This window comes from Antechinus flavipes, chromosome 3 (assembly GCF_016432865.1).
Source record: "Antechinus flavipes isolate AdamAnt ecotype Samford, QLD, Australia chromosome 3, AdamAnt_v2, whole genome shotgun sequence".
In the NCBI taxonomy this organism is placed as follows: Eukaryota; Metazoa; Chordata; class Mammalia; order Dasyuromorphia; family Dasyuridae; genus Antechinus; species Antechinus flavipes.
In genome coordinates, this window is record NC_067400.1 from 595,535,297 (window position 1) to 595,560,002 (window position 24,706).

General features: G+C 47.6%; 1 protein-coding gene across 2 annotated transcripts; it reads right to left on the minus strand.

The window, feature by feature from the left end:
• Positions 1 to 3,961: 3,961 nt before the first annotated feature.
• On the minus strand, positions 3,962 to 22,220 carry CENPS (centromere protein S). 2 transcript variants are annotated; one of them, XM_051988597.1, is made up of 5 exons: positions 20,043 to 20,410; positions 10,158 to 10,281; positions 8,588 to 8,621; positions 5,743 to 5,809; positions 3,962 to 4,412 (listed from the first exon to the last, which is right to left on the minus strand). In XM_051988597.1, exons 1-5 carry the CDS (start codon positions 20,379 to 20,381, stop codon positions 4,275 to 4,277), a joined length of 702 nt encoding a protein of 233 aa, XP_051844557.1. In that variant the 5' UTR covers positions 20,382 to 20,410; the 3' UTR covers positions 3,962 to 4,274. The 2 variants fall into 2 exon arrangements, with proteins under 2 accessions (XP_051844557.1, XP_051844558.1); XM_051988598.1 differs by lacking the exons at positions 3,962 to 4,412; positions 5,743 to 5,809; positions 8,588 to 8,621 and adding an exon at positions 8,638 to 9,755 and having other exon boundaries at positions 20,043 to 22,220.
• Positions 22,221 to 24,706: the final 2,486 nt, after the last annotated feature.

Consider the following 24,706-nt stretch of genomic DNA (forward strand, 5'->3'; position numbering starts at 1 on the left):
TCATGCATACTCTGTACAGACATACATATCCAAATGCACACACACAGCCAGGCAGGGCCGTGAAAAATCAAGTCAAGAAGCATTTATTAAGCACCAAGCACTGTGCTAAGTACTTTACAAATATTACTCATTTGATCCTCACAACAACCCAACAAAATATTATTATTATCCTCTCGTTGTACAGGTGAGGAAACTGAGGCTGACAGAGATTAAGTTACTTGCCCAGGAGTGTATTTGAGAAATGCTGTAAAGGTCTTGGCGAGAACTTGGATCTTGGTTGGGAGAGTGGGGCATCCTAGGTTGTGAGACTGAGGGAGTGGGAGGAGGATGCTACTCCCTACAGTAATGGGGAAGTCAGGAAGGGCTGGCGGGGAAAGATAATTTCAGTTTGTATACATTGAAGATGTGCACAGAATATTCAGTTAGGGATGCACAATATGCAATTAGTGATCAATGAGAGAAGAGGTCAAAAGAAGGTAGGGCTAAAAAAAAACAGAGAATGATGGTATGGAGAGGAGAAGTCAATCCAAGGGAGTTGATGACATCACTGAGCAAAATAGGTTGTTTTTTTTTTTTTAACATTTCTCATCAAATCTTTTTTTTAAGCTTTCTATTTTCAAAAATATGCATGTATAATTTTTAAACACGGACCCTTGCAAAACCTTGTGTTCTGAATTTTCCCTCCTCCCCACTCCCTCCCCTAGATGGCAAGCAATCCAATATATGTTATATATGTTAAAATATATGTTAAATCCAATATGGGCAAACATAATTATACAGTTCTCTTGTTGTACAAGAAAAATGAGATCAAAAAGAAAAGAAACTGAGTAAGAAAACAAAATGCAAGCAAACAACAACAAAAATAGTGAGAATGTTATGTTACGATCCACATGGAGTACCCACAGTCCTCTCTCTGGGTGCAGATGGCTCTCTTCATCACAAGATCACTGGAACTGGCCTGAATCATCTCATTGTTGGAAAGAGCCACACCTATCAGAATCGATCCTATATAATATTGATGTTGCACAAAACAATTTAGAAGAGGAGCCCGGGTCAGAGCCTTGGGGGACAGCTGTGGAGGAAGGGTCAGCAGAGGAGACTAAGAAGGGGCAGCTAGACAGGGAGACAGAATACCAGGGGAAAAGTTAGAGACAGAAGATGGTGATCAGCAGCCTCAAAGGCTGCAGAGAGGTCGAGGAGAATGAATATTGAGAAAAGGTCACTGGGCTTGGCAATGAAGAGATCACTGGTACCTTTGGACAATGATGAGATGGCATAGCATAGGAAGAAAATTATATAGTGTTCTAAAATTAGCTCCTGTTACCCAGCCAGGTGAGAGGTAAGACAAATAAGGAGCAGTTAGGGACTTTTGTATTTACTTCATGTGAAAAATACTGCCACGCTTCATCTAGAAATAAATGCAGAAAATGACACTTCAATTTTCTCATTAAAATTTCATGAAATTTCCCTATTTCTAGCCATATGAAAAGATGCTCCAAGTCATTATTGATCAGAGAAATGCAAATTAAGACAACTCTGAGATACCACTACACACCTGTCAGATTGGCTAGAATGACAGGGAAAGGTAATACTGAATGTTGGAGATGTGGCAAAAGTGGGACACTGATACATTGTTGGTGGAATTGTGAACACATCCAGCCATTCTGGAGAGCAGTTTGGAACTATGCTCAAAAAGTTATCAAACTGTGCATACCCTTTGATCCAGCAGTGTTACTACTGGGCTTATACCCCAAAGAGATACTAAAGAAGGGAAAGGGACCTGTATGTGCCAAAATGTTTGTGGCAGCCCTGTTTGTAGTGGAAACTGGAAATTGAATGGATGCCCATCAATCGGGGAATGGTTGGGTAAATTGTGGTATATGAACGTTATGGAATATTATTGTTCTGTAAGGAACGACCAGCAGGATGAATACAGAGAGGCTTGGAAAGACTTACATGAACTGATGCTGAGTGAAACGAGCAGGACCAGGAGATCAACAATACTATAGGATGATCAATTCTGATGGACGTGGCCCTCTTCAACAATGAGGTGAACCAAATCAGTTCCATTTGTTCAGTAATGAATAGAACCACATAGCTAATAAGAGTCTGAAGCCGGATTTAAACTCAGACACTCCAGACTCCAGGGCCAGTACTCTATCCACTACACCACTAGCTGCTTCAGCATCCAAATTCTTAAAGGAAAAGTAAATTACAGGAGGCAATAGATAGTATTAGTAGGGGACTTCAACCTTCTCCTTTCAGAACTAGATAAATCTAAGCATTAAAAAAAAAGAATTAATGGTGATGACTAGAATCTTAGTAAAGAAGCAGGTAATTATTTACTAAGTATCTACTATGTGCTCAGTGTTTTACAAATATCTCATTTGATCCTCACAACAACCCTAGCAGGTAGGTACTCTTTTCATCCATATTTTACAATTCAGGAGCCAAGGCAAAGATTGAGTGACTTGCACAGGGTCATACAACTAGGAAATAGCCGAGGCTAGATTTGAACAGGGTTCTAGGCCTTTTGCTTTATCCATTGTGCTGCCACTGAACTGCCTCTCTGCAAACCTTAAGTAGTCATATAAATATTTGTTTTTATTATTTTTCCCCCATAAGGCTGTAAAGCAGCTCCTCACAAGAAGATGTTATCTCATTCTTTATATCTGTAACCCTGGGTACCCAAAGTCCAGCACATAGTAGGGTTTTCAACAATGTTTGTTGACTGACTGCATTATTATATTCTGTCACATGAATGTACCAAGATGCATTTAACCATTCCCAAATGTTGGATGTGTAAATTGTTTCTAGCTGTTTTTTAAAATTATATATAATGCTGATATGAAAATCTTTGATATCTTTTGTTTGCTTGTTTTGGTAAATCTAGGAGTATATTCCAATAAAGGAATTATGAGGTTAAAGAGTATGTGTAATTATTTTTGCAATTTACTGCATATTGACAGTGTCCTCTAAAAGAATAGGAGAAAAAAATCTTTATTGAACATGAATTGAAAATACTGCAGATGAGAAGTTAATGGGAAAATAAAGTCAGTTTATGAACATCATTGTGTGGTATGGTGGAAAGAGCCTTGGCTTTGGATTCCAAAGCTGTGGATTTGAATCCCAGTTCTGTTTCTTCCCATGTGCCTGCTCTGGAGCCAACCTCCTAGCTTCCTGGGCTTCAGTTCCCTCATCTGTAAAAATAAAAAGGCTCAGCTATGATCCCCAAATACCCTCGGACTTTCCATTCTATGATAGCAGAGCAAAGAGCTTTCTTATGTATTATCATTGCCTGCCAGGAAGAGACCAGCACAAAACCACCCCCTACGTCTGTTTTCTCTCCATTTGTCCCTTCGAAAGTTGGCTTTGCCAATGAGGAGAACCTGTGGGACGACCCTAGAGAGTGACTTCTCTTTCATAGCCAGGAAATATTGTCTGAGCCCCCAGGAGGAGTTAACCAGGCTTGTGGACTTGTCTGTGTGCTGTCACTGTGCAGAGAAGGACTCAGTTTGGGGGTATTTTTCCCTAAATCATCCTGTCATTAAAAGGCCCGAGCCTGCCACAAATCTAGGAGAGAAGATGGAGGAAGGTGATATGCTGAGAAAGCAAGTGTCTGGGCCCAAATCTCCGCAGTTCCTAGGAGGAGAGTCACTCATATCAGGGCTGCTTTTCCCCTCTTAGGGATTTTTTCATAAGATCAAAGACCTCCTTCCAAAAGAACAGGAGAGTAGACCAGACCGGGGCCATCCCGAGACCTGTGAGCCCAAAGTGGAGGGAGCCGGTTTCAAGAGAGGGAGAAAGCCATCTTTCTTCCCTTCGCCCAATGAAATCAGGACAACCCAGGACTCCCAGCATAAGTGAGCAAAAAGGCCTTAAACGCAGCCCACTCACTGCTATTTTCTGGGCAGGCCATTGAGCCCAGGGAACTTGGAAAATGAACAAAAGAACAAACGTGTTTGAAGTCTAAAACAGCTATACAACATTTTATTAATTAAAAAAATAACAATAATTTAAATCCATGCTGTTCCCCCACTCCTTTTTCAGTGTTCCAGTAAAGGCACCCAAATATCTTACTTAAGCGTTTCCAGCTTTCTTACATATTAAAGTAGGAAAGAGATGAGCCCCAGCTGCCCCCAGCATCTATTTTCCCTCCCTTCATCCCCTCCAGGTTGGCTTTCCTAGAGCTGGTGAGGCCGGCATCAGTCCTCGACCCCCACGCCACCCGAGTCCCTGGACAAGGCAGTGGCCAGTGCCGGTGGAAGGCCTCCTCAGTCGTCAATGTCCATTTCAGTTACCGCCGGTTTGCTGGTTTTTTTGCTTCCTCCTTCTGCCTTCTTTTTCTTCTTATCCCTTTGTTCCTGGTTAGCCCGAGTAATTTCTTCACTTTTCTCTGTGATATGATTTAGCTAAAATTGAAGTTTAGGGATATTTTCAGATTACTTCTCACCAGACCAAAAATACAAGAATTCTGTACAAGGTGTAACAAATCCATAAGTGACGGATTGGTGTCCCCAGAGTACAGACATGTGGCTGTCCAAGACGAGCTCCCCTCTCTTCAAGATTCAATAGGGTTCTAAATCAGAGAGGGGCCTGAATCTTGTCTGTGCTCTACACCAGGGCTTTGTAAACTTTTTCCACTCACAATCTCTTTTCTCTTGAGAAAGTTTTATACGACCTCAGGTACACAAGTATATAAAACAGATATATATAACAAATCAAACTTGGACTGATTGTTAATCATAATTGGATAATTTCATGATTTCATGTGAGATCATGACCCACAGTTTAAGAGGCTTGTAATACAACTGCACATGTTTAACATATGTTGAATTACTTGCTGTCTCGGGAAGGAGTGTGGGAGGAAGAGAGGGAGAAAATTTGGAAGATGGGGTTTTGCAGGAATGAATGCTGAAAACTATAGGAGGAAAAGGGAGGAGAAAGGAGAGGAAGGAGAGGAAGAGGAAGGAGGAAGGAGAAAGGCCCCTGGCTGCCTCTGGTCCTTGTCCAGGTTCACATCATCACACTCCAGTGACACACAAAGCTCTCGCCCTGGGCCTCCCTGCTCCTTGCCATCTCCCACTTGGGGACAGCTGTTTCCAGAGACGCCACTCCCTGGGAGAGCCCCTCGAGTCACCTTGGGCTTGCTTCTTTTTGTAAAGGCTCCTGGAGAGCCTTCTGTCAGAGCACAGGTATAATGAGCACTGGTTGGCCTGGATCAGTTGGGTCTCAGTAACAAGGATCAGTCTGTGGGCATCTCTGTGCCTCAGTCTACTCCTGAAGGGCCCTCTCTGCTTGCAGGGAGAACACGGTCAGTCTTTCTCTCTGGGATTCCCGACTCAGAGAAAGCAGCCATATGGAGCAAGTCCATCCTTGACCTGGACCACTCGACACTTTCTGGTCGCCGTAACATCACTATCCCAGTCCAACCTCATCCCCAAGAGTCAGGATAAGGCTACACGACTACAGAGGCTCAAAGTTTAGAGGTGGACAGGGGAAAAAATAGGAGGAAGGGGGGGAGGGCGTGCTGATTGCTAACCCCAGACAAGGCTGATGCTGGGTGGGCAGATCCATCAAATTGAAAAATAGCCCATATATTACAGCAAGTGTGAGAGGCTCCACTAGCTCTGGTGTTTAATACAAGGTGCCCTGGGGAATAACTTCCTTGCTTCAAGTGATTAATGGGGAATAATGTATTCTGATAGGAAAGGGGAGGAAGGAAGGAAATTCATCTCTCACCAATGAGCTACTCCTCCTGGCTAAGAGCTTCACGTCCTCCATGTTAATTGTGCTTCTTTTGGCATGTCTAGGAAGAGGGCAGAAACAATTCACCAAATGTTTGCCATCATTTCAAGGGTTGCAAGTTCACAGACTGGGAGGTACAGATTCCCAGCAGGCCAAGGACCGGGGCCAGCCGCCCGCGGACTTGGGTCCCCAGGAAAAAGCCAAAGGAGGACAGTGGGACCAGAGGAGCCCTGACCAAGGCGCTCAGCCCAGATCCAAGGGAGAGAGAGAGAGAAGAGGATGGATGAGGATCCCCGCTCTGAGGTCCAACGCCACGCTGGCGGTGTGGAGCGGGCAGCTGGGGCTGGGCGAAAAGCCCAATGGGAGGGAGGTACAAGCCGCCCCAGGGTGGCCACTGGTCCCAGCCGACCTCCAGCAGCTGTTGACTGTGCACGGTCCAGGCTGGACACCAACTCAGCCTCTGCCCTCCGGCAGCTCATTGTGCAGAGCAAGTCTTGTGGCCCACGACTAGAAGGGGTGCTCTGGGCCAGAGACCCTCCTCCCGCCGCACCCCGCTCTGAGTGTCGGCCAAGGGTGCACATCAGCACTGAGGGATCCGTCATCCAAACCCTTGCCCTTCCTGCCTTGGTCTCCCTCAGCCCCCCTCAGCCCCTCTGCCTCCGCATCTCCTGCTTCGTGACAAAAGGCGCCTCTCAAGGTCCAGCTGCCGACGACTTGAGGGAAGGCAGCCCTTCTCTATGTTCCCTAAGTCCCCAGGGGACAAAGTTCTCATCTCTGTCCCCTTTCTCTGCTTGCTTACAGCAAGGGGAGAGAGACGGCATTTGGGGCCCTTTAGCCTGAGCAAAAACAGTGACCCTGAGCAAGTCACTCCCCGTTTGTCTCCGTTTCCTCATCTGTAAAATGGGAATAATAATGGTACTTCCCTCCCAGGGCTGCTGTGTAGATAAAATTGCTTGGTGCAGGGCCTGGCACAGTAGCTGCTCCTCCAGGGCTCCTTCCCCTGACCTGCCCCTTCCTTTGCCCATCTTCCACTCTCACCTTCCCACCTCACTGCTCTGATCAAGACACCGAAGGCTCTGAACCCTTCAGCGGCTGGGTACTGCCTCCTAAACAGAAAGCACTTGCCTTGGCATTCGAGGCCTTCTGCCCAGTTCCATCCCATTCCAGTTTTCTCCTATCTTTCTGCAGGAATGCAACTCTGTCCCCCATTCTAGCTGTCCTTTCTGTGTCTATGTCCTCACATCCTGTCCCCCATGTCTGGCACGGCCTCTTCCCTTTCTCCACCCACTTTCTCTCTGAAGTATTACTAGCTTTTCTAGTGTACTCCAAGAGCCCTGGGGCCCGGACTTTCAGCTGAAATCTCCCTACACTTTGTCTTTGCCCATTAGGCTATGAGCTCCTGAGGACAGGGGGCATTGGTTAACTTTCTCAGTTGGACAATAAGCGTTTGTTAAATACCTACGGTGTGCAGAATTGGCTACTGCAAAAAAAGGCAAAAGACAGGCCTTGTTCTTGAGGAGCTCAGTCCAATGGGAGAGAAGGCAGGCAGAAAGCTTTGGGCAAAATGACCGTGGAAGGATAATCAGGAGATAACTCACAGAGGGAAGACCCTAGAATTAAGGAAGGGGAGGGGGAAGACTTCCTGCAGCGTCTCAGCTGGAGCCTGAAGGACTTTCTGGTTGGATTTCTGGTGCCCTGCACCTTGGATACACTAGTAGGGCTCACTCACTCACTCACTTAAGGCTTATTCACTCAGTCTGAGATCACCCTAAGAAACTCCTTCAGACCCTGGCTCAGCTCCAAGGGACTTCCCGCCCCACCCCTTTCTGTGTGTCTCTTCCTCCCAAGTTCTCCATCTACAATACTTCAAGGTCTCTTTCCCTAGCATTTACTCTCTTCTTTCGTGCTTCTGCCTGTCCTTCCCTCTCAGACAAGGACCTCTGCCATCTCCCCTTGCTTTCCTGGCTGTCCCCCCACACACAGTAGGTACCCAGAAAAGTTTGCTAGCTGAACTTCCAGCCTAGTCTGAAGCTGCTGGATGGAGAACGGATGTAGAAATGGGGACCATGTTTGAAGTCTGCCCTCTGGGAACCCAAAGCTTTAATTCATTCAAAGTGTTCCCAACTGAAACAAAGAAGTAACAGCAGGGAGTGGGTGAGGGAGAGGCTGGCACAAAATCAGGAGAGATGGCAAATTAGAAAGCTTTAGCCCTTTCAGGCCTCAGTCATCTGAATTGCTTCATAAAAGCAATTCATGGCAATTGTTTTCAATTACCTAAGGTACTAATTGAAGAGATGATTATAAATCACCTGTAAAAGCTCCAGCTCTTCTAGATGAAAGCAGGTCCTTTACTTCGGAAGGGCTGTTTTTTACTCTTAACAAATGGGGCAAAATGAAAGCCTCTGACTAGTGCAGGCAGCAAGCATTCTTCCCCACACCTGCAGGCAATTACACCCCACATGCACAAGTGAGAGCTCTTCCACGTTCCCCTAATTTTCTTTTGTGTGTTTCTTTCTTTTTCCCCACCTACAAAGCTTGTAAGTACTTGAAACCCGCTCGCAGTAAACTAGCAGCCGGGAACCTAGCATGCTCTCCACAAAGGCCGCCAGTCCTCTGAGTCTGCAATCAGCCTCCTTCTGTTCTGCCCCAGACACCTCATGAAAACATCGTCAGGAGCGGGGCGGATTCCATTCCACAGAAAGCAGGCGCTGATTATGGACGGGGAGCCCCACAAGGCCCCCTGAAACCCGGGTGGGCGCCGACCAGCTGCGGAATCACAAAAAGCACACACGAATCCCACAAAAGACAAGACTCCAAAAACACCATCTCTTACACCTACCTGGCGAACATCTCAAGGTCTTTGGCAAAATGTTCTGAAGGAGAAAGGAGAGGTACTTTAGCCACCATTATCCTCAATCTTGTGTCAGGAAGACGAAAAGAGCGGTGACTAATCCCGCAGTCATTTCAAAGGTGAAGAAAGTGCGCTCATCGCTTCTCTCATCGCCCTTACTCATTGCGGCCCCCTCTCTTCCAGCACCCTTTGCCCCTACAAATCCTCCATTAATTCGCTACCTTTGGTTTCGAATAATTAAACAAAACCATTCTTTAACTTCAGAACTGACCCCGCAGACGGAGCTTTGCTTGACCCCAAATCAGAGCATCCACAGCGAGTACCAGAGTAGGGCCAGTCAGCAACCAACTAAACTAAAAAAAACAAATTGCCCAAAGACCAGACTCCTGAGGGGTTACAGTCCTTGGGAGCATTATTTGTTGGGGGGCAGGGGGCAGCTGCCACCTTCTCTTAACTGGGAAATGCAAGAAACTAGCAAGGTCCCTGTGTCTGCTGGGTGCAGTCAGGGCTGGGCAAGAAGTCTAGTCAATAAAATGAGTTTTTTAAAAAAGGCATTTTTTTCCTTTTTTGATCTGCTTTTTCTTGTGCAGCACAATATCTGGGAAATATGTATAGAAGAATTGCACATGTTTAATATATATTGGATTACTTGCCATCTAGGAGAGGGGATGCAGGGAAGAGAGGAAGGAAAAAAATTTGGAACACAAGGTTTTACAAGGGTGAATGTTACTATCTATGCACATGTTTTGAAAACAAAGCTTTATTAAAAAAACAAGAGAGAAAGAGACAGCCTCAAAAGCTGGAAAACCTAGGTTCAAATCCTGCCTCGACACATCCTCAGGATTGAGGGACCCTGAGCAAATCACTTAACTCTTTATGGGCCCCTGGATGAAGGCGCTTCCTCACTGGGGCAGCAGCCCTCGCTAGGGAAGTCACCAGACCAGTCAAGAAGGAATGAAAGGGAAAGGTTCAGGGTTGGGGGTGTGGTAGGGACAGCAGTGAGACTCAGAAGGTCAGAGCTGGAAGGGAAGTCGGAGCCATCCAGCTGGACTTCTCTCTTCAGACAGGGACAACTGGCAATGGCCCTGCATGCAGTGGGAGACCTCATTCAGTGATTGAGGCCAGGTGAATTGAGGCAAAGAATGGGCTCTTTTACCTAATGAAAAAATCAATAAATGAATAGATAAAAAAGGAGGGGAAGGTCCTCAGAGTTTCTGGAAACAACAACAATTGCTAGGGAATGGACTCCCCGGACAGGCCCTCCTTAGCAGAGAGGTGGGGGCCCAAGGATGCAGAAAGCAGAGACGCAGTCATATGTGATCATAACTGGCTTTCTTTGTTTTAAGAAAGTATTGGGTGGGAGGGACAACCATGGTTTAGAAACAAAGAGCATCCACGAAATTTATTTTTAAAAAGAAACAAAAAACAAGGGAAGGTTCCTGGTCAGAATTCAGGGAAAAAGCAAAATGAAAAAAACCCAGAAGGGCAACAGACAAAGCTTGTTTACAAAAGGAAATGATGAAGCAAGGGGCACGGGGAGTGGGACGGGGCCACCTACCGCATTGCCGAAAGGTGACCTCGGAAATGGCCGCTATGGTCGGTTTGGTGAATCTGACCCCTTTGGCTTCAGCAGCTTCCTGGCACATTGAGCCCACCGTGTAGTGGACGGCCGCTTTCAGGTTCTGAAACACAAGACAGAATTCCCAGGAGGATTCAATTCAACTGGAATCAAAGGGCTGATTTGGTGTCTCCCTGGGAGGGGCTGAAAACAACAGTCCCTGCCCTCGGGAAGCTTATACTCCACTGGGTACCCAAGCAAGTAACCCATGTCACAGGTGAAGAAGCAGCCCCAGGGTGGAGGGCTCACAAGAAGCAGAGCCCAAGCCCTTACCACAAGGAGGGCACTGAATGGAGCAGCAGGCCTGGGGTCCCACCTGAGATTGATCCTACTCCAGCTTCCAAAATGGGATTTTGAAATGTAAAGCTTACATTTGGAGCCCACAAATAAACTTCACAAGTATAAGAGAGAGGAGGGAGGGAGAGCAGCCAGCAGAGCTTTATGATCTTCCCAACAAGGTAGGGGGGAGGTTGGTTGCTATTATTATCCCGACTGATAAAGAAGGAAACTGAGGCAGAAATCAAATGTGTCTCCCAAGATCACACTGTTAGACAATTTTCATACAATGAAATTAAAGCTGTTTTTAGTCATATGAAAAATGCTCTAAATCACTACTGATTCGAGAAACGCAAATTAAGACAACTTTGAAGTACACTACACACCTGTCAGATTGGCTAGGAAGATAATGATGAATGTTGGAGGGGATGTGGGAAAACTGGGACACTGATACATTGTTGGTGGAGTTGTGAATGGACCCAACCATTTTGCAGAGCAATTTGGAATTATGCCCAAAGGGCTATAAAACTGCATTTGATCCAGCAGTGTCTCTACTGGGCCTGTATCCCAAAGACACAAAGGAGAGAAAGGGACCCACATGTGCCAAAACGTTTGGGGCAAGAAACTGGAAACTGAGTGGATAACCATCAGGTAGTGAATGGCTAAAGAAGTTATGGTATATGAATGTTAGGGAATATTATAAGAAACAATCAGCAGGATGATTTCAGAGAGGCCTGGAGAGACTTATATGAACTGATGCTGACTGTACACGGCAATAACAAAATTATATGATGATCAATTCTAACAGATGTGGCTCTTTTCAACAGTGAAGTGATTGAGGGCAATTCAATAGACTTGTGATGGAGAGAGCCATCTGCACCCAGAAAAAGGCCTATGGGGCCTGAATGTGGACCACAATGTAGTATTTTCACCTTTTATTGTTGCTGTTTTGTTGTTTGCTTGCTTTTCTCTTTTTCATTTTTTCCTTTTTGATCTGGTTTTTTTGTGCAGCATGATAAAACATGGAAATATGTATAGAAGACTTTCTATGCACATGTTTAACATATATTGGATGATTTGCAGTCTAGAAAGGGGAAAAGGGGAGAGGAAGAAAATTTTGGAACAAAAGATTTTGCCAGAGTGAATGCTGAAAACTATGTTTGCAAGTATTTTGAAAATAAAAAAGCTATTACTAATAAAAATTTTAAAATAAAAAAAAATAATGTGTCTGAGACCAGATTTGAACTCAGGCCTTGAGTTTGGATTGAGCCTCTGTTCACGATACCTGGTGACCCAGACAGAGGTTTCTCTGAGAGATCAGGGGGCTGTGTCACTGTTCAGTTGTTTTTAGTCACGTGATTTAGTCAGTGATCCCAGTGGGGTTTTCTTGGCAAAGATCTTAGAGTGGTTTGCCATGTCCTTCTCTGGCTTATTTTACAGATGAAGAAACTGAGGCACAGACGGGGGAAGAGGCTGGGCCAGGGTCACCCAGTTAGGAAGTGATTGAGGCTAGACCTCAGGTTTAAGTCCACAGTGGAATTTACAGGCCAGAAGAACTCATGAAATCTCAGCTGACCTGTGGAAATCAAAGGTCCAGCTGCCTCTGTGAAGCACACAGAGAGGCCTCCCCAGAACCAGGTCCTGGCCTGTCCTGGTCACTCCCCTATGTGCAAAATGTGGGGGCTGCAGGGTGCCCCCCCGGGGGGGGGGCAACTGCAGATACAGGGACGTATTCCCTGAAGAAAGAAGGTTGCTGACCCAGGGCAAGACAAGAAGCAACAGGGAAAGATGGGGAGGCCAAGGAGGGCTGACCCATTTCCATCTCCCACGGAGGAGTGGGCTGTCCCTCCAGGAGACCACCCAATGGCATGCTGCTGGGGGGTGGAGGAGCCTGGGCTCAGCTGGGCACCTCTGATGCTGGTGAAAACAGGGCTCAGAATCCCCCAAGCCTCTCCCCCAGTCAGTGAGAAGGCAGGAATCTGATGCTCCTTGTCCTGCAAAGTCCCGCTAAGACCTTTCCATGTTCAAATGATTAAAACGTAGAGCAGACGAAGATTGGTGGGACACAGGCGGAAAATCCGCTTCGGTTCTTAAAGTTCCTCCGAACCTGCCCTGTTCGGCCTCTCTGCTCATCCCCGTCTCCCCACTGACAAGCCTTTCCCAGCTTCTGCTGGGTGGGTGGGGAGCTCCCTGAGGGCACTGAGCACAGGGGATGGCACGCAGTAGGTGCTTATGGACAATTTATTTTCCAGGGTTATTCTGAGGACAAAATGAGATGCTGTTTGTAAACCTTAAAGTGCGATTGCTCTCCTCTGCATGTACTCCAACCCCCTGGACCTAGGCCTAGGAGCCAGATCACAGGCCTGGCAGAATCCTGCGGGAGGAGGGGAGGCTTCGGTTATCCGGATATCTTCTGGAGCTCTCTGGTCCAGAACAGAACAGTTAATTGTCTCTGCTCTTGCCTTGATGGCAATCTCATCCTTCAAGGGGGGAGGAAGCCAGGGATGGAAAACTCTAGGGTCAGGAAAGAAGGGAAACCTTGGGGGAGGGGCCAGGCCCTCTGAGAGGTCTTCTTTCTGGTGGTCCAGAGGGACTTAATGAGTAGGATCCAGCACAAGGAACAACGATGAAGTGCTCAGCTCTGCCCAAGCAAGCCAGGTTGGGAATCTGGCAAGTTAATCCACAAGAGTCCAGAACGGAGAAATTTGAACGCAGATCTTCACCAGGAAGATGGACCAATGGCTGTTCTCAGTCTAGTTATTCTTCTCTGGAACCAACAGTGACACTGGCCGCATGCAGCGTGATAGTCACAGAGGGCAGCCGGAGGGAGTGGCTGAGAAGGTCAGGGTTTGTAGAGAGAATGATATGGTGTGGGAGCCATGGAGACCCCAAAAGACGAAACCCCCATCGCCAAGGATACACAGGAGAGGTCACAGTCATCTTCTCTGCCTTCACTAGAAACAGGGAGAACCCTGTGTCCTAAGCCTTATGATCTATGTTCTAAGCTTCAAGATTACAAGATCAGGAACCCAACTGTTTAAAAAATGAGTCAGGGTCGAAATTTCAGCTTGGACACTAGACCTTCTAAGGTCTCCCCAGCTCTGACATCCTGGGTTCTAAGGGCCCTCCCAGCTCTGACATTCCATGTTCTAAGGGCCCTCCCAGCTCTAACATCCTGGGTTCTAAGGGCCCTCCCAGCTCTAACATCCTGGGTTCTAAGGCCCTCCCAGCTCTAACATCCTGGGTTCTAAGGCCCTCCCAGCTCTGACATCTTGGTTCTAAGGGCCCTCCCAGCTCTGACCTCCTGGTTCTAAGGGCCCTCCCAGCTCTGACCTCCTGGGTTCTAAGGGCCCTCCCAGCTCTGACCTCCTGGGTTCTAAGGGCCCTCCCAGCTCTGACATTCCATGTTCTAAGCTCCCTCCCATCTCTGACCTCCTGGGTTCTAAGCTCCCTCCCATCTCTGACCTCCTGGGTTCTAAGTTCCCTCCCAGCTCTAACATCCTGGGTTCTAAGGGCCCTCCCAGCTCTAACATCCCGGATTCTAAGGGCCCTCCCAGCTCTAACATCCTGGGTTCTAAGGGCCCTCCCAGCTCTGACATCTTGGTTCTAAGGGCCCTCCCAGCTCTAACATGCTGGGTTCTAAGGGCCCTCCCAGCTCTGACATCTTGGTTCTAAGGGCCCTCCCAGCTCTGACCTCCTGGTTCTAAGGGCCCTCCCAGCTCTAACATCCTGGGTTCTAAGGGCCCTCCCAGCTCTGACATTCCATGTTCTAAGCTCCCTCCCATCTCTGACCTCCTGGGTTCTAAGCTCCCTCCCATCTCTGACCTCCTGGGTTCTAAGTTCCCTCCCATCTCTGACCTCCTGGGTTCTAAGTTCCCTCCCAGCTCTGACCTCCTGGGTTCTAAGGGCCCTCCCAGCTCTGACCTCCTGGTTCTAAGGGCCCTCCCAGCTCTAACATCCTGGGTTCTAAGGGCCCTCCCAGATGTGACATCCTGGGTTCTAAGGGCCCTCCCAGATGTGACATCCTGGGTTCTAAGGGCCCTCCCATCTCTGACCTCCTGGGTTCTAAGTTCCCTCCCAGCTCTAACATCCTGGGTTCTAAGGGCCCTCCCAGCTCTAACATCCTGGATTCTAAGGGCCCTCCCAGCTCTAACATCCTGGGTTCTAAGGGCCCTCCCAGCTCTGACATCTTAGTTCTAAGGGCCCTCCCAGCTCTAACATCCTGGGTTCTAAGGGCCCTCCCAGCTCTGACATCTTGGTTCTAAGGGCCCTCCCAGCTCTGACCTCCTGGTTCTAAGGGCCCTCCCAGCTCTAACATCCTGGGTTCTAAGGGCCCTCCCAGCTCTGACCTCCTGGTTCTAAGGGCCCTCCCAGCTCTAACATCCTGGGTTCTAAGGGCCCTCCCAGCTCTGACATTCCATGTTCTAAGCTCCCTCCCATCTCTGACCTCCTGGGTTCTAAGCTCCCTCCCATCTCTGACCTCCTGGGTTCTAAGTTCCCTCCCATCTCTGACCTCCTGGGTTCTAAGTTCCCTCCCAGCTCTGACCTCCTGGGTTCTAAGGGCCCTCCCAGCTCTGACCTCCTGGTTCTAAGGGCCCTCCCAGCTCTAACATCCTGGATTCTAAGGGCCCTCCCAGCTCTAACATCCTGGGTTCTAAGGGCCCTCCCAGCTCTAACATCCTGGGTTCTAAGGGCCCTCCCAGCTCTAACATCCTGGGTTCTAAGGGCCCTCCCAGCTCTGACCTCTTGGTTCTAAGGGCCCTCCCAGCTCTGACCTCCTGGTTCTAAGGGCCCTCCCAGCTCTGACCTCCTGGGTTCTAAGGGCCCTCCCAGCTCTGACCTCCTGGGTTCTAAGGGCCCTCCCAGCTCTGACCTCCTGGGTTCTAAGGGCCCTCCCAGCTCTGACATTCCATGTTCTAAGCTCCCTCCCATCTCTGACCTCCTGGGTTCTAAGCTCCCTCCCATCTCTGACCTCCTGGGTTCTAAGTTCCCTCCCAGCTCTAACATCCTGGGTTCTAAGGGCCCTCCCAGCTCTAACATCCTGGGTTCTAAGGGCCCTCCCAGCTCTAACATCCTGGGTTCTAAGGGCCCTCCCAGCTCTGACATCTTGGTTCTAAGGGCCCTCCCAGCTCTAACATGCTGGGTTCTAAGGGCCCTCCCAGCTCTGACATCTTGGTTCTAAGGGCCCTCCCAGCTCTGACCTCCTGGTTCTAAGGGCCCTCCCAGCTCTAACATCCTGGGTTCTAAGGGCCCTCCCAGCTCTGATTGGCTAGGAAGATAATGATGAATGTTGGAGGGGATGTGGGAAAACTGGGACACTGATACATTGTTGGTGGAGTTGTGAATGGACCCAACCATTTTGCAGAGCAATTTGGAATTATGCCCAAAGGGCTATAAAACTGCATTTGATCCAGCAGTGTCTCTACTGGGCCTGTATCCCAAAGACACAAAGGAGAGAAAGGGACCCACATGTGCCAAAATGTTTGGGGCAAGAAACTGGAAACTGAGTGGATAACCATCAGGTAGTGAATGGCTAAAGAAGTTATGGTATATGAATGTTAGGGAATATTATAAGAAACAATCAGCAGGATGATTTCAGAGAGGCCTGGAGAGACTTATATGAACTGATGCTGACTGTACACGGCAATAACAAAATTATATGATGATCAATTCTAACAGATGTGGCTCTTTTCAACAGTGAGGTGATTGAGGGCAATTCAATAGACTTGTGATGGAGAGAGCCATCTGCACCCAGAAAAAGACCTATGGGGCCTGAATGTGGACTACAATGTAGTATTTTCACCTTTTATTGTTGCTGTTTTGTTGTTTGCTTGCTTTTCTCTTTTTCATTTTTTTCCTTTTTGATCTGGTTTTTTTGTGCAGCATGATAAAACATGGAAATATGTATAGAAGACTTTCTATGCACATGTTTAACATATATTGGATGATTTGCAGTCTAGAAAGGGGAAAAGGGGAGAGGAAGAAAATTTTGGAACAAAAGATTTTGCCAGAGTGAATGCTGAAAACTATGTTTGCAAGTATTTTGAAAATAAAAAAGCTATTACTAATAAAAAATTTAAAATAAAAAAAAATAATGTGTCTGAGACCAGATTTGAACTCAGGCCTTGAGTTTGGATCGAGCCTCTGTTCACGATACCTGGTGACCCAGACAGAGGTTTCTCTGAGAGATCAGGGGGCTGTGTCACTGTTCAGTTGTTTTTAGTCACGTGATTTAGTCAGTGATCCCAGTGGGGTTTTCTTGGCAAAGATCTTAGAGTGGTTTGCCATGTCCTTCTCTGGCTTATTTTACAGATGAAGAAACTGAGGCACAGACGGGGGAAGAGGCTGGGCCAGGGTCACCCAGTTAGGAAGTGATTGAGGCTAGACCTCAGGTTTAAGTCCACAGTGGAATTTACAGGCCAGAAGAACTCACGAAATCTCAGCTGACCTGTGGAAATCAAAGGTCCAGCTGCCTCTGTGAAGCACACAGAGAGGCCTCCCCAGAACCAGGTCCTGGCCTGTCCTGGTCACTCCCCTATGTGCAGAATGTGGGGGCTGCAGGGTGCCCCCCCCCCGGGGGGGGGGGCAACTGCAGATACAGGGACGTATTCCCTGAAGAAAGAAGGTTGCTGACCCAGGGCAAGACAAGAAGCAACAGGGAAAGATGGGGAGGCCAAGGAGGAGCTGACCCATTTCCATCTCCCACGGAGGAGTGGGCTGTCCCTCCAGGAGACCACCCAATGGCATGCTGCTGGGGGGTGGAGGAGCCTGGGCTCAGCTGGGCACCTCTGATGCTGGTGAAAACAGGGCTCAGAATCCCCCAAGCCTCTCCCCCAGTCAGTGAGAAGGCAGGAATCTGATGCTCCTTGTCCTGCAAAGTCCCGCTAAGACCTTTCCATGTTCAAATGATTAAAACGTAGAGCAGACGAAGATTGGTGGGACACAGGTGGAAAATCCGCTTCGGTTCTTAAAGTTCCTCCGAACCTGCCCTGTTCGGCCTCTCTGCTCATCCCCGTCTCCCCACTGACAAGCCTTTCCCAGCTTCTGCTGGGTGGGTGGGGAGCTCCCCGAGGGCACTGAGCACAGGGGATGGCACGCAGTAGGTGCTTATGGACAATTTATTTTCCAGGGTTATTCTGAGGACAAAATGAGATGCTGTTTGTAAACCTTAAAGTGCGATTGCTCTCCTCTGCACGTACTCCAACCCCCTGGACCTAGGCCTAGGAGCCAGATCACAGGCCTGGCAGAATCCTGCGGGAGGAGGGGAGGCTTCGGTTATCCGGATATCTTCTGGAGCTCTCTGGTCCAGAACAGAACAGTTAATTGTCTCTGCTCTTGCCTTGATGGCAATCTCATCCTTCAAGGGGGGAGGAAGCCAGGGATGGAAAACTCTAGGGTCAGGAAAGAAGGGAAACCTTGGGGGAGGGGCCAGGCCCTCTGAGAGGTCTTCTTTCTGGTGGTCCAGAGGGACTTAATGAGTAGGGTCCAGCACAAGGAACAACGAGGAAGTGCTCAGCTCTGCCCAAGCAAGCCAGGTTGGGAATCTGGCGAGTTAATCCACAAGAGTCCAGAACGGAGAAATTTGAACGCAGATCTTCACCAGGAAGATGGACCAATGGCTGTTCTCAGTCTAGTTATTCTTCTCTGGAACCAACAGTGACACTGGCCGCATGCAGCGTGATAGTCACAGAGGGCAGCCGGAGGGAGTGGCTGAGAAGGTCAGGGTTTGTAGAGAGAATGATATGGTGTGGGAGCCATGGAGACCCCAAAAGATGAAACCCCCATCGCCAAGGATACACAGGGGAGGTCACAGTCATCTTCTCTGCCTTCACTAGAAACAGGGAGAACCCTGTGTCCTAAGCCTTATGATCTATGTTCTAAGCTTCAAGATCACAAGATCAGGAACCCAACTGTTTAAAAAATGAGTCAGGGTCGAAATTTCAGCTTGGACACTAGACCTTCTAAGGTCTCCCCAGCTCTGACATCCTGGGTTCTAAGGGCCCTCCCAGCTCTGACCTCCTGGTTCTAAGGGCCCTCCCAGCTCTGACCTCCTGGGTTCTAAGGGCCCTCCCAGCTCTGACCTCCTGGGTTCTAAGGGCCCTCCCAGCTCTGACATTCCATGTTCTAAGTTCCCTCCCAGCTCTGACCTCCTGGGTTCTAAGTTCCCTCCCAGCTCTGACCTCCTGGGTTCTAAGGGCCCTCCCAGATGTGACATCCTGGGTGTTATGGTCCTGCCTTAGGGGAGGAGTTTTTTCGTTACTCTCTGGGATTCTGGTCCCAGTGGCTTCTGAAAAAACAGGAACATTTGGCCAAGAGAACAGACTAATGGGGGCATGTCCATCAGGAGAAGCACGATCCTCAGGTAGGGAACAGTTTATTCTCAGCTCCCCAGTACAAAACAAACAACAATGGCTGAAGGTTCAGAGGGAAGGTGGAAGGGGGTTTCCAGGGAGTCTCAAGCCAACCACGGTTACAGTTTCCATTGCTGGCGCTTCTGAACAGGCCCTGAGGCTCCTGGATCTGAGCTGAGTCCAGCCTCCCACAATTCCTGGGGGGAGGAGGAGGGGAAGCCCAGAAAGGTGTGTCCCACGGAAATCCTACGGAGGAGGAGGGGCAGTTCCTGTCCCAGGCAGGGGACAAGGGGACATTTCCTCCCGGAAGAGCATTCTCTTCACATCAGCTTTGCACAAACTGTCTCCAAAGTGCCTTTGATCATTATATCTCCCTCCCCCTTCTGGACTACTCCACACACTCCCCCTCTTTTTCTCAGGAGTCACAGGATCTGAGTTCAAATCCTGCCCTCCGCCTACATAAGTAGGCACCTCCAGGGACCTCAGTTTTATCATCTATAAAATGGCTGGGCGAGCTTCGGAGGCCCCGAGTCTCCGGCTCCGACTGTGGGAGGCCCCGTTTGTGCCCATGCCCGGTGCTCGCACGGGCGGCCAGTCACCCCGTCTGAGGGGCAGTCACGGCCGGTGCTTCCGTTTGGGGCGGAGCCTCGGCCACAGCAGGATTCTGGGACTTAGGGCCTCAAGAGACAGAGATGTTTGGTCCAACCTCTTTATACTGCAGACGAGGAGGCGGAGGCCCAGGAGGGGAAGTGCCCCCCAAACCATAGGAGGGCTTGGATTTGAACTCTGACCCGCCTCCAAATCCGGGCAGCTTTCACCGCTCCTTGCGGTTCCGGGAATGGCTTTTAATTTATCAAAATAATCACTAGATGAGCGAGTTCCCTTTCAGGGCTCTACCCGGAGGGCACGATTCAGCCAGAAATCCCTGGCAGCTCGAGCTGTTAAATTTGTGCCTAACTGACGGAATCGTTCTCCCGTAAAAGTCCGGAACCGGAGAGCAGGAAAAAACTTTGTAAGGAAGTGGGAGGGGCCTTAAGGCGCGTACAATGTCAGGACTGGGCGGGGCTTTGAACGCCGCAGCAATGGCGTCACAGACGTGACGTCAGTCCCGCGGGCCGCGCCTTAGAGAAGAACCCCGGCTCCTAACGGGACGGAAAGACGCGGCTGAGACGGGCTCCAGGGCCCCGCGCTCCTGTACCTGGACTAACGTGAACTGCCGTTGATCCTCCGCGTCGTCCTCCTCCCGCTGCCTTGGCTCCATGGTCGCCGCAGCTGCGCGCGCCCCGACCCGAGAAACTTTCTTTTCCCGCTCTGGAAGCGCCTGGATACGAGGTGCGGAAAAGGACAGAAAGGGCCGAAACGCGAAGCGCTGCCTTTGTTGGACAGCGCCCCCTAGCGGCCATTCGGGGGGACGCATGACAACAGTAACTGACAATAACCACGGGAACACTCTAGGAAAAGGCGCTATAGTTGAATCCTGAGCATATACTGATAAATTGATAAATATCAATGAAATTATAAGGAAAGGGCTGGACATTCTGCTTCAATGGCATTAATTGTTAATAACGTAAAATAATATAAAATAAAAATAATATAAATAATATAAAATAAATATAAAATAAAAAAATATATAAAATAAAAACCACTCTCAGTCAAGAATTTTCTGTACCCAAGTAAATCCCACTCAAGCTCAATTCTTTTCTCCTCTGACACTGTCGATCACTCTCTCCTCCTTGATCCACTCTCTGGGTTCTAGATCGCAGGACATCGCTCTCTCTTGGTTCTCCTACCATCCGACTGCCCCTTCTCAAGCTCCTTTACTGGTTCCTTATCCGGGCAGTAATCAATAAAGGCAGGAGTCCCAAAGGTTTTTCTAGGGCTCCTCTTTCTTTACTCTCTGTTCCGTTTTACTTAGTGATCTCACCCTCTGCCACGGATTCAATGGTCATGTCCGCCCTGTCCAAGAGAGGAAGAAAACGAGCATTTGTGTAATGCCTTTGATGTGTGTGCTCGGCACTTTACAAAGAGCATCTCATTTGCTCCTCAGATTACTGATGCAGCCCTACTCTCTCTCCTGATGTCCCACCTTGAATCCGGCGTCCCATAGTCAGCTTAAACTCAAAATGTCCAAAAATGAAGAGTCGTTTCAGTCACGTTCAATTCGTCATGACCCTATTTGGCATTTTCTTGGCAAAAACAACTGGGGTGGTTTGCAATTCCTTCTCTAGTTCACTTACAGATGAGGAAACTGAGGCAAACAGGGGGAAGTGACTTGCCCAGGATCCCACAGCGAGGAAGTGCCTGAAGCTGGATTCGAACTCAGGTCCTCCTGACTACAGACCTAGCGCTCTATTTGAAGTCATTATCTTTCTCCCTAAAACCTCTCCTTTTCCCAAGGAGGTGATGTCCAAAGATCCCCATTCTCCCGGTTCATACCCTGGTTCACACTCTCTGCTCCTCACTTTCACCTCCCATAGCCAATGAGTTGCCAAGTCCTGTCTATTCTGCCTGCACAAGGTCTCTCAAACATCCCCCTTCTCTGTTCTGAGCTGCCAGGACGTACAGATCGCCGTTCCTCCTACCTGGACTATCGCAAACAGCTCGTGGATGGCCTCCCTGTTCTCACCTCTCCCTGCTCCATTTCATCCTCCACTCCGCTGGAAGGTCAATTAATCTTCCTGAAATGGAAGTCTGACGCTGCCATTTTCAGACTCAAAGAACTCCACTATCTCCTTATTCCCTCCAGGATCCAATGTAAAATTGTCTGTTGGCCTTGATAGCCGTTCCCAAGCTGCTCCCTTTCTTTTTTCATTTCAAATACTTTTTATTTCTTTTTTTTTTTTCCATTTCCTTCTTTAGTTTATTTATTTATTTTTAAAACTTTTTATTGACAGAACCCGCCAGGGTAATTTTTTACAGCATTATCCCTTGCACTCACGCTGCTCCCTTTCTTTCTGTCTTTGAATCGGTCTCCTTGTTTTTCCTCTCACAAGGCATCTGTCTTTTGATTCCATACCTGAAACCCCCTCCTCATCTCTGCCTCCCTGGCTTCCTTCGAGCAGAGTTGAACTCGTCGCTTCTCCAAGAAGCCTTTCCCAAGTCCCCTTAAAGCCGGTGCTTTTCTTCTATTGCTTATCTCGAACTGACCCTGTCTCTGTCTTATTGGTATTTAGCTGTTTACCCACCATTTCCCCAACTGGACTGTGAGGTCCTTGAGATCAGAGCCTTCTTAGTGCTTAGTTCAGTGTCTGGCCCACAGCAAGCACTTAATAAAAACTTCTTGTTGATGATCCTCATCATGATGGATTTTGTCAAATTGATTTTTCCCCTTTTTTATGTATTTCCAGGGATAGTTCCCTGGGGAGTAGATGAAAATCTGGAAGTGAAGGTATTGTGAAAGCAAAGAGAAATTATATGTATTTTTAAAAAGATCACAGTTGTCCAAAATCTTGTGAATTCAATCAAAAGATCTTAAAACTCAAAAATAAGGGATTGGGAGAAAACTGTCTCTGAATGGATGAATGACTGAATTAATGAATGAATGAAGCCTTACCAGAGCAATACAAATAGAAATGTGAAGATAATCCCTGTTCTCCAGGATCTCACATTCTCATAGGAGGATTCATCTGCAGGTCAGATGGAAAGTTCCCAGTGGTCTTCAGGGTACAGTCGTGTACGATGCACCATTTTATTTACTTATTTTTAATAGTATTTATTTTTTTCAAATACATGCAAAGGTAGTTTTTAACATTCACCTTTGGAAAACCTTGCGTTCCAAATCTTTCTCCTTCTCTTTCCCCGCCACCAAGACAGCAAACAATCCAATATAGGTTAAACGCTTGCAATTCTCCTAAACGTATTTCCATATTTGTCATGTTGCTGATGTACCATGTTTCTAATACTAAAGACAGTAGGGATACTGTAGGAAGAGACCCCCAGAAGATTGAAAACCTTGTAGTTGACAATAAAACCCACAGCTTAGATGCTGAGATAGAAACACCCCAAAGATGGGTAGCAAGTGAGGAGAATTAGTGATCTTGATGAAAGAGATGAGTGAGATTTCACAAGTATCTTTGAGACATGATGAAGTGGGATTTTTGGCTGAGGTTTGGTCTTGGTAGAATATATATACATATATATATCTTATTTGTAAGGAAAAAAAGTACATTGGAACAGACCATATATATCTTATTTGTAAGAAAAAAAAGTACATTGGGACAGACCTGCTGGTGAATGTTTGCTAACTGACTGGGGAAAATTATATGCACGACACACAAGTTCAACTAGAATTGGGGGGCAGAATGGGGGGGGAGGAGGGGGAATTTGGAACCTTGTGTTGATAAATTACCCATGCATATGTTTTGAAAATAAAAAGTTTTAATTAAAAAAAGAAGAAGAAGAATTAAGGGGAAGAGCCAATACAGTGAGTAAACATTTATTCTGAGATTGCTGAATCTGAAAGTGTCAAACTGAAGTCTGAGCAGGATGACTAAGGAAGCATCTCAGGTGATCATTTTTTCCCCAGCCCAGGGGCAGCTTGGGAAGATAGAGAGATCTGTGTGCATTGGGCTGGGGGCTGCAGGGAGTGAGGCGCTAAGGAAGTGGTACCAGGCCCTGGAGCAGTAGGGGCCAATGAGAGTGCCCAGAACATAGGGATGGTAAAGGTCTATGCTCGGGCCCCGGCACCAGTGGGGACCTCCATCACCCACTGCCTACTTCTAGGTCAAAATTCCGGGGCAGAGAGGACTAGGTGTGGTCTCCAGGAAGCAGGGCCGCTACTTGGGGAAGGAAGGAACCATCAACAAAACAATAAACCAAGTCCTGATTGGTGGAGTTCTGCTTCCTACAAATACCCGTCCTGGAAAGTGAAGAAGCAGCTCTCACAAAAGCAAGACCTCAATAAAGGGGAGAAGGAGAATCAAATTTTGTGCATAAGGAAATCTGGGAAGCACAGGAAGCCTGGCAGAGGGAATTTCAATTTACCCACATCAAAGAAAGTGGAAACAGAAGTGCTAATAATTAAGACAAATCACTTGGGTAAAATATATATATATACACACACACAAGTAGAGATTGGATAGCTGTGGAGGATTTCAGTTATCCAGAAATCTGTTGGAAATCCTGCTCTACCAAAATCATGGCCACTAATTAATCACTTCTCAATTTGTCTTTGTGATGATTTCATATTTAAGGTGGAGAAACTTCCTCGAAGACAACAAAGAGAACCGAATGTGACCATTGGCTGTAATGGTGGCTGTAATAGGAATGATGGACAGAGAACCATTTCTTCTTAGAATTTTGGGATCAATCAACAAGCATTTATTAAGCACTTACTGTATGGCAGGTGCTAGAGACATAAATAAAAATATGAAATCAACTCTATGTCAAGGAGGGAGACAACAAAGATACATACACACACTACGTGAATACAAAAAGAAGGATTATGAACAAATACAAAGTAATTAAAGGCAAGGTAACCTGGGAAGGAGAGGGGCTCGGGAAAGGAACGCCGGTGGTCTAACTGGATTTTGAAGGAAGAAGAGGATTCTGGGAGGTTAGAGTGAGAAGGAAGTACCTTCCAAGTATGGGAATCTCGAGGACAGTTTTGGAGATTGAGGTTGGAATATTGAGTGTGAGGAACAGGGAGAAATCCACTTTGGCTGGATCACAGTGTGGGATGAGGATCGATGGCCAATGGGGCTGAAGGAGATAGGGGGCAGGTAATGAAAGACATCAGAAGTTACAAAGAGAAGTCTCTAGTTTATCAAAGAAGCAGTAGGGAGGTATTGCAGGTTATTGAGAAGGGGTGGAATGAGTCTAAGAAACAAAATATCTCACCAAGAACTTCACCGACTCATTGAT